General features: G+C 42.0%; 1 protein-coding gene across 1 annotated transcript; it reads left to right on the forward strand.

Moving 5' to 3' along the window:
* Window positions 1-1,679: 1,679 nt before the first annotated feature.
* Window positions 1,680-4,046, forward strand: LOC147893196 (pentatricopeptide repeat-containing protein At2g13600-like). Its single transcript, XM_087386018.1, has 2 exons — window positions 1,680-1,772; window positions 2,071-4,046. Exons 1-2 carry the CDS (start codon window positions 1,726-1,728, stop codon window positions 3,857-3,859), a joined length of 1,836 nt encoding a protein of 611 aa, XP_087242144.1. The 5' UTR covers window positions 1,680-1,725; the 3' UTR covers window positions 3,860-4,046.
* Window positions 4,047-10,520: the final 6,474 nt, after the last annotated feature.

Consider the following 10,520-nt stretch of genomic DNA (forward strand, 5'->3'; position numbering starts at 1 on the left):
TGCTTATCTTCAAAAGAGTGGTGCGAGGTCACATCACACTTATCATTTCCAAGTTTGAGAACTTGTCTCTTTCCAAGTGGGGGGAGGGGAGGGAGAAAATGGGACGTCCCTTAGAGTTGCCCTCTATCCTAGATCCCTCGACTTTGGGCCATTTGAATAAAAAATGGGAGAATCATGTCACATCCTTACCTCCTCAAGTTGATTTCATATTCAGGTTTATTCATCTTATCATACCATATAGCCACAAGTGCTCTCTTATGGGGCCCCTTTTTCGCTCCAATTTTTTAGTAATGAGAGCCAAATCATTTATATTCTGCATTAGAGAGAAAGAGTAATAGAGGAAGAAAGAGGCAAGGAAAGTTGTGCCTCTCAAAAGACACTCACGTTGTGCTTTGCAAGGGAGCAATGTTTTAAGAGCTATAGTCTCGAAGACATTTATAAGAAGTACTTCTAGAAAATGGTCACAGTTATTATTCAACAAACTAATGAGCACAAGGACATGGTAAAAAGGATTGGGAAGAACATCACTTGAGTTTAGGAGGAGATGGATGATGGCCATGAAGAATCTCTTAGATTGAAGGAGTCATCAACTATTGATGGTGTTGGCTACATATGGGGTTGCACATAGTTTCCTATAAATGCAGGCTATTGATGGTATCGGCTACATAGTTTCCTATAAATGCAAGCTATGTTTGTACATCTACTATATTTACTAAGAGTATGTTTCTAGATAACACATATGCTACAAAATATTTTTGGCCATAGTGGAGAGCAAGAAGCCCGTTGTGGCTAATGTAGTTCTATATCTCATTTGCTGACAAGACCTCTCCAGATTGTATGGAGGATTGTGTTGATGTGAAGTTGAAAAAGGATGTATGTCTTAGTGCAATAAAATATATCCTTTAGAGAAAGACATACCTCTCCACCATTGCATCATAGAGATGGATGCAATGAAGCACTTTTGTGTTGAGGTAATACTAAGGGCCTTATCCAACACGAGGAGAAGAGAGATCAAGACGCAAGATGCTCTTAAGAGCCTTGTGCCATGGAGGAAAAATAATGCATTTACCCCATACTTTGTAAGTGCTTCGTGGGAGAAATATTTGAAATACATCATAGAGACCCAAAATAGCTTGAGTTCTCTCCTTGTTTTCACTCTCCTCCTTTTCTTTAGCTCTCCCTCTCTAGTGTTATGTCATGCTCTGTTGTAATTTTTGAGTTTGCAAGGGGAAAACATTTGTTGAGTTGCCACTATTTCGGTCGCACATCAGTCTTGTTAACCTTGGCATAACATTAGGGCTTAGGGATGGATGAGGTATTATTTTCCACGTGACATCGCATTTTGAATCAGAATTTTTTTCGAGTGTCGAAAGAGATTATAATTAAAACAAGGGAGCACATGATGTGCTAGATCGATAGTTTTAAATCCCACCGCCGCCCTTTACCACCACTCTAACCTCACCCGGTCCGTAACTAGACCATTGGACAAACGGAACCTTGGCTGGAGAGTCCCCTTGTAGATCAATAGTTGATGTGGAGAGAGAGAGAGGGAGAGAGAGAGAGAGAGAGAGAGAGAGAGAGAGAGAGTTGATGTGGAGAGAGAGAGAGAGAGAGAGACATTAATGTAGAGCTGAATAAATAGAGAGTGACTTTTTATGAAAGTGTTAGTAGATCTGCAAGGCAGACCTAAAAAAAACGATTTGCTAAATATGGAGATTGCCTCGAATGTTTTGTCGCCTCAAGATTAGCTTGAGTAGAGGCCCGAATCTGAGGTACATTTCGGAACTTGTTTAATTGCTCCAACACACCGTTGAAGATCAAAATAGTTTACGACGCTGTCTCAATCATTGACATACTTGGAAGGAATATCTCACGTCCAGATGCATCGATCGCAACGAATCAAACGTGTATAATAGAGCTTGAGAGACGCATGATTATACCCCTTCCCTAGTCTCTGGATGGACATGTTTGTTCATCTCAAGCATGGTTTATGACTTTTCAAACATTCAAGCGTGTTGGTTCGAGCATCCATTTTACTGGATATGTTACTCTAAAAGAAAGCTTTTACAGGAGTGTGGTCACATCGAGTAAGCAGGGACGATTGAAGAAGCCCCTTCGTACTTGGTATCGGTTTAAACAACAGTCATGTCAGGCAGATGCAGTTACATTCTCTCATCGACTCCAGGACTGTGGCAATGCAAAGTCCCTTGTGGATGCCAAGCGTATTCATGCTCACATCGTCAGAAGTGGCTTAGGGCAAGATACTTTTCTAGGGAACCGCCTTATCTGGACTTATGACAAGTGTAGCAGTCCCAAGGATGCATGGCTAGTGTTTGACGGTTTGCATGAGAAAAACCTAGTCTCATGGAACATGATGATTGGATCGTATGCCCAACATGAGCATCGTGACAAGGCCATTCAACTTTTCAAAAGGATGCAGAAGGAAGGAATTAAGCCTGATAAGGTCACCTTTCTCAACATACTGAATGCGTGTAGCAACCCATTAGCTTTAGATGAGGGAAAATTCATCCATTCCCGCATTACTAGCAATCAGATGGAGTCAGATATTGCTGTGGCTACTGCCCTTGTTAACATGTATGGTAAATGTGGTAGTCTGGACGATGCATGCAAGATGTTCACGAAAATGTCCAGAAAGAATGTGGTCTCCTGGACTGCAATGATTGCGGCATATGCCCAGCAGGGCTGCTGCAAGGAGGCCTTTCAGTTATTTGCAAAAATGTCTGAGGTAGGTGTGCAGCCAAATAAGGTCACTCTTATCACCATTCTTAGTTCATGTGCAAGCCCAGCAGCATTGGCAGATGGTAAAGTGATTCATTCTCTTATTGTTTACAGGGAATGTGAAACTGGTAAAGTTGTGAATACTGCCCTTCTTAGTATGTATGGCAGGTGTGGAAGCCTAGAAGATGCACGTCACATGTTTGACAAGATGCCTATGAAACGAGATGTAGTCTTGTGGAGTGCAATGATCACAGCCTATGCCCAACATGGTGACGCGAGGGAAGCCCTCCAACTCTTTCAAGAAATGAGCGAGCAAGGGATGAAACCAAATAAGATCACATTTGTCAGTCTCCTCGATGCATGCACTAGCCTGGTCTCTCTACCAGAGGGCAAGCTGCTTCATATGTGCACTGTTTATCAGGGTTTTGAATCAGATCTTATCATTGGCAATGCACTCGTTAACATGTACAGCAAATGTGGAAGTGTGGAAGATGCTTGCATGGTTTTTAATGGAATGCCTGCACTTAACGTGGTCTCCTGGAATGCAATAATTGCTGCAACTGCCCAACATGGTCATGCTAAGGAGGCTGTCCAACTCTTGCACCAAATGCAGCAGGAAGGTGTAAAGCCAGATGCAATCACTTTTATCGGTGTTCTTTCTGCATGCAGCCATGCCGGTATGGTTGATGAAGCTTGTCATTATTTTTCTTTGATGAGTCGAGAGCATGGCATCAAACCTACAGTGGAGCATTATGGTTGTATAGTTGACCTTCTTGGGCGAGTAGGGCAGCTGGAAAAAGCAGTGGATTTCATCGCAGGTATGCCACACAAACCAGGCTCTGTGCCATGGTTGAGCTTGCTTGGTGCCTGCAAGGTCCATGTCAATATGGAGCAAGGAAAACATATTGCAGACCATGTTTTTGAGTTGGAACCTCAGAATCCTTCAGTGTATGTGATGCTATCAAGCATCCATGTTGCAGCAAATATGACACATGTGATGGTGAATCAAGGGGTTGGAAAAGAGCCTGCGATCAGTTCTATTGAAGCTTATATGAATTCATATCCCACCCACCATGGACAAGATATGCTTGACGGTGTAGATAATACATGCAGGGTATGAATGAAGCGCAGATCCTACATAATGCCATGTTACAAAATCGGTAAGGAAATGGGTTACAACTGTTAACTTCTCAAAAACTTTGGTGAAAAGGACAGCTGTCAAAATAAAATGCAAGATTTCCTTATAAATTATAGAGACGTGCACACGTTGGAACTAGAAGAAAAGAAACATTAGAATTGTCAATGATGATTGTAATATGCAGAATGTTCATTTAACAATATTGGTTGGTATGGAGAATTTGTGTCATGGTCTCTAGAGTCACAAACCCAGACTGATTTTTTGAAAGAAGTCTCAGCTCTCATCAGAAGCCACAATTAACACATACAATCCTAGATGGACCATAAGTAGAGGTGAACATAATGTACGTTAGAACGTAAGACCACGTGACTAAATGTACATTGCCATTGATGTGATGGATTAATATGCAACTTTCTTCATGATGTGGAAGCAGAGCACAAGGGATATCACCTTTGTTATCATGGTGAGAAACTTGCTGTTGCTATGCTATCCCTACAGCCTTTGACATGATGTCAAATGCATAGTCATCAATGAAGGATGCCAAGAAGGGTTTTGCAGGACTAATTGAATGTGTTACAGCTGAACAGCCAGCAAAACACTCGCAGGATTACAAAAGACAACTGCTAAAGGGATACCCTTATTAGTCTCACCTTTGAGGCATTGCGGCTATGCAAAACTGAAGCAGCTTCACATGGAGCAAAATAGCCCAATAAGCAGCTGCTTAGAACTCTCTAGCTAAAACCACAAAACTTTTCTCAGGTCTTCACCTACTCTATACATGTTTGGTCTCTTAGTATATCAGTTCCTTCATTTCCCTTTTGCAATATGTTTATATGGAATCCCATAGATTCAAGAACATAACAGCTCACAGAAGAACTTACATACACCATTTTCTACTTAATGTGTTAATTAGGTAGCTGATTTATATCTTCACCATTCGTTATGGTGTGACACATTTGTATGGTGTTTCGGTCTTTGATGCCTGAGGTGTTACTACCCCTCATCTTTTGATCGGCAACTATCGTACGTTCATGGTCCAAAACTGGGTGGAAGATCACAAGAATGCTGCTAGTTTGAATCTCAGTTAGAAGGCCTGTTCATCTTACGAGGTTTTGGTGCATCTGCAATGGCTCTCCCAGCCCATGGCATAGCTTGGTTGTGTTGAGCTACCTTGCCAAGCTGCGCAAAAAATGCTTGGTCAGGATATGCTTTGGTGAGAAGAGTTCGGATGGGAGTCAGAATGTGCCTTGGTGAAAAGAGTTTGGGTGAGATGTGGGCCGAGGGGATCAGGTTGTGTGCAGTTTCAAGGGTGGCTAGTCTTACACCATGCACTTGTTCTATTTTTCCAGTGAATAAATTCTTCTTCATTGTGACTAATCCTACATCACGGTGTGCCAATTGGAGGCGAGCACAATTTAACAGGGGTCCACTTATCTGCAGGGTATTTTGCAATTAGCAAAGCTGTTTCCAGTTACCTTCCACCTCTTTACCTGTAAATAAATTGCATGGGAGAGCATTTTTGTTCTCAGGCTTCGGCATCTTTCAGGGGATTCTGGCATGATGTCGTTTTGCCTGTGATGCACAGTTTCTTTTTGTGGAGCATTATAGGCGCACAATTTTGTTTTACAGGCTCAGCTTAGCAAACCTCAGGGAAATGCGTTGGATGTATGACAGTGGGGTTTATCAGTCTGTATGCCCAGCGTATCATCCCATGCAACTTGGTGTGTCAATACTTGGTTGTCTCTTATAAATTTTCCTTTCCCTTACCAATAGAGTTACCACTGCACATTGCTGCTATGAAGGAATTGGGAATTGTCTTGATTAGTTGACTCAGGTGCTGAACTCAATTTCTCAAGGGATCATTGTTTCGGACAAAATGCTTTCTGCTCAGTGAATGGCTTGACTCAGCCTCCCACTTTGTTTATTATCTAGATTAAGCCATCCTGCTGGTTGCTTGGCCAGATGTAGGATGATCGCTGCAGGGCATTCATTACTCAGCCTCCCTATTTGTTTCTTGTCTAGACTCAGTGATCCTGCTGGGCGCTTGGCCAGACATAGGATGATTAATCTGCTGCATGGCATTTGTTACTACCTCTGAGTCAGACTTGACCAAGGTCATTGGGGTAAGGCAACTTGGCAGTAAGGTGTTAGTCTGTCACATGCAACAATCACTGGTTAACGCTTGCGAGGTGTGAAAATCAATGGGATGTGGTGGTTGGTTTGGTCATAGTGGTTCGGTATCCATGTTGAGATCAATATCTAGAAATGAATCCATAGACTCGGAGCTAGGTGTATTACTTGGGATTTAAGCGGTTTCTTGGTGAAGTCAGCAATGTGCAGCATCATGGCCTGAGAGGATTATGGTCGCTCTTCTTCCTTGGAGTCAATATATAGCATCGAATGTCGGCATTGTGCTCATGACTTCTCTAATTGGTCTGTTCACATCCAACATAATAGATTTATGTAGCTCATTAGGGCTCCTTCTAATCTGCCTTGTGTGTTCCACGTAAACTATGGGATGTCCACGTGACATTGTCATTATTCAGTTGGTGCGAGCTTGCACACAGTCATGCTTGACTGGTGTGGTTGCTCTTTGAGCAAGGGGTCCAGGGGAATCTGCGTCGGCAGGGTGTGTACCCTTCCAAAGAAGGGTAGGGATGTTCATTGAGGTCTGCTGCTGCAAAGCTTCTCAGTTTGCCGCTGCTGAATGGGGTGAACACACTTCTCGTGTTACTGGAGTTCGGCCATCAAAGTATGTCCCTGGTTAAGCAGTTTGTATTCATGCCTATCTATATGAATATTCCACTCTACAAGGTAGTGCTAAATATAGTATATACTTGCACTGCTCTTGCTGCCTCACCACAAGGATTAGGCATACATGATAGTCACTCCAGCCAAACCAAAGGAGAAAATGTCAGGCAAGTCCTACTGACCTGGTTGTGCCAGCCACAAGTTGCTCTTGCAACAATAGATGGGGAACCAGTGTCACTGATTGGACCATTGGAGCATCCCCCATGTCAAGCCTGTTGGACTTCATATGATTCTCATACAACTTTGCACTAAAAAGCATAAATCTAGATCTACAAGATGAGTTTAAGGAGAGGGAAAATATAATTGGCAATTGGCAACTTAGTCCCTTTGGGGGAAAATTTAAATTGAAAGTTTAGTTCTTTGCGGGGAAATTTGAATTGGAAACTGAGCACTTTTGGGGGAATTTGGAATTCAAAGTAGTGTTCTTTCGGAAGGAAGTGCACAATTTCTCTATTCTACCCTCTGTCTTGATGGATGCCATTCGTCAAGGGTGAATGAAGAAGATATGAATAGAGACACAAGCCATCATTAAGCACTTATGAAACATGTGGGCATCCCTTATCCTTTCTTCCCTATACCTTAACAGATACCGCTAAGAGTGAATGAAGTGACATGAATATAGAGACACAATGGGGAAATTTTATAAATGGGGAAGAAGAAACCAACCCCAATGGGGAAGATGAAACCAACCCTCAATAGTTTTCAATCTTTTCCTATACCCATAACGTGGATCTGGATGCTAACACCCAAAACCTTTTCATCCCAATCCTTATTAGGTGTACTTGGTAAGCATTACTATGTTCTACCTCTACTCCTATTTGAGATTCTCAAAACTCATATTCCTCTTGTTTTTTCTTCATGGAGGAAGCCACAACTTCATTTTGGAACTCTTGAGTTGTTGTACCAATGATTGCTTATACCTAGGGACCACCACCACTGATTGCCCCATGGTCATGTTGTAACTTTTGGAGATCTTCCTAGAGATCATACTGTCTCTTTGTTCTTTGTGGACTAGCTCTAGCAAAGATCCACATGGGCATATCTTGTTGAACACTTAACGCTTGAGGTGCTAGACTTTTTCCTCAAGACATCTCATCATTTTATGCCTTGGTCAATTCTAGAGGCTCACCTTAGTCAATTTTTCCTCATTAAACACGTGTTTAATGTGTGGGAATTCCTTCCTATTACTTCCCTTTATTGAGCCTTTACCTTGATAGGACTTTACTTCCTATTACTCTCCTTTATTGAGCCTTTGCCTTGATAGCCTTGATAGGCACTTTACTTCCTATTACTCTCCTTTATTGAGCCTTTGCCTTGATAGGCACCGTTTTTTGTGTGAATGAAGTGGATCTACCAAGGGGAGGCTATGCTAACTTATGAAAGAAATATATGAGGATTCCATTTCTATGATTCCCTCTATCTTGATGGACAATATCCATAAAAAATGAATGTAGACATGAATAGAGACACAAGCCTTCACTAAGAATGTACAAAACATGTCGACATTATTTCTTCTTTCTTCCCTCTACCTTGATGGACACCGTCGATAAAGAGTGAATGAAGTGGGAATGAAATAGACATAAATTAAGTAGAAATGATTAGAGAAAATAAGCTTTCACTAAGCACATACAAAACATGTGGGCATTCCTTCTTCTTTTCTCACTCTACTTTGGTGGTGGTGGTGGATGCCGTTTGTCAAGAGTGAATGAAGGGGACATGAATATAGAGACATGAATTAGGTAAAAATGAATAGAGACATAGGTCTTCACTATGCACATACAAGACATGTGGGCTTTCCTTCTTCTTTCTTCCCTCTACTTTGGCGGATACCGCCTGTCAAGAGTGAATGAAGGGGACATGAATATAGAGACACAATGAATAAATATTGTCAATGAAAAAGATGTAACCCCAGGGGATTCACAAGGGCAAACGTATGATATCATGTGAGTGTACATGTGAGTGTACAATAGGTTTTTTTTTTTGAAATGAGGTATAAGATTATATATTAGGGGTGGGGGCCCTTTTTAAATTTTCTCAATATTGAATTTAAGTTAGGGGGACCATGCCATATTTAAGAGGGAGGGACATAGTATAGGCTACCTTGGGTAACTAGTCCGAACAAGTTTGGTTTTGTGTATGGTTTTAAATAGTCATAGGGAAAGTAATCTAAATTTGCTTATTGTGTAATCTAAATGCTTGAGAAAGAATATAGATTTAAGGAAAGAGGGGGACATAATAGAATTTTCGTGTGGTATCTTATAAGATTAAATAGAGGTGTTTTATCAACATATGTGGATCTTAAATAGGGGGTTTTCTTGAAGTTCATGCACGCAGTTGACGCCCCCCTTTAATGAAGAGTGACATTTACACTCAATGTCAGGTCTGTGTGACATGTTTGGAGAACCCTAAGCCAATATTTGCCTAGTCTTTATCTCCCTATAGTGATCTCATCCCCATCTAATTCAATTGCTCCTTTCAAGCAATGCATGTACCTTGTGGGTGTTTGAAAAGAGGCAATGTCTGCCTTGACCGCTGCCTCCTCTCTCATAGAGAGGATCCATGTTGCTTTCGGGAGGACAACGTTTATTGAAGCATGCACTTGGGGCCACAAACAAGATATCCTATTCATAGCATGCAAGTCTTCTCGCACTCCTCTCGAGTCTTTGGAACCAACCAAGTGTGCCCAAATAGTAGCCCCCACATTCTTGAAGATATGCATGGGATCCAAGAGATGATTGATTTGTAACTGACCCTAATAAGGAAGCTTGTGAAAGATTGATAGCCTCTTCATACCATGAGGAGGTTTATCTCCATTCGCCCTCCAAGCCTGAATCCAATCACTTGCTTTCAAATATGGTGGTGGTGGATCAAGCTGACCTCCAGGCGCGAGATGGTCTAGTGGAAGGTATCGGGCATAACCTTCATAAACATTTTTCCTCATATGTTTAGAGTATCGTGCAAGCGATTTCAAACCCGGTCCACAAACAAGACAAGCATGGTACCCACTTGTAACAAGTCCTGCACGCGTGCGTGAATGTGTTAGTATAAGACATGCATGCAAAAGAGAGTCATAAGAGCATAATCCTATATTATACATGTAAAGACACAACCACGTACCTGCGCACTCTCCATATCCTAGGTAGTCATGCATGGTCCACATCAAGATACCCCTGACCAAAATATCATTGGTATGTCTAGGAGCTCTGGAAATATCAAAGACCCGCACTCCTCTCCATAAGATCTGTAACTCCTCTATCAAAGGTGCCATGTACACGTCCATATTTTTAGCCTTGTACTTCCTTGGCACAAGTAGTGCAAGCATGAGATGTCCCTTCTTTATTGTTAGCCATGGTGGGATATTGTAATTCACCAAGACTATGGGCCATGTCGACCAAGATGTCGAGCGTAAAGCGAAAGGATTCACGCCATCCATGGCGAGCCCAAGATGTAAGTTACGTGGCTCCTTCGCAAAGTCTGGCCACTGATTGTCTATGTGCTTCTAAGCTGCACAATCTACGGGAATCCTCAAAGTGTCATCAGTGGATTGATGAGATGCATGTCAAGTCATCAACTCCACTATGGATTTGCATCGGAACATGTGTTGTATTCTTGCAATGGGAAGGTGTCTCAAGACCTTCACCGGTATCTGCTCACCCTGCAAGTCATCTTTATATCATTGTTCCCCACACTTCGTGTCATAATGGTATCCAATATTAATCACGAACTTAAATAGCATTGAATTACCGATGATCCATTACCACATGCAACACCAACGGTGGATACTAGTTCGGGCTCCTCCCCATACATCCACAAGTGGCACATGACAATACGA

The sequence above is a fragment of the Dipteris shenzhenensis genome, chromosome 15 (genome assembly GCF_047967505.1).
Source record: "Dipteris shenzhenensis isolate YYH24624 ecotype China chromosome 15, Dip_SZ_1.0, whole genome shotgun sequence".
Lineage (NCBI taxonomy): Eukaryota > Viridiplantae > Streptophyta > Polypodiopsida > Gleicheniales > Dipteridaceae > Dipteris > Dipteris shenzhenensis.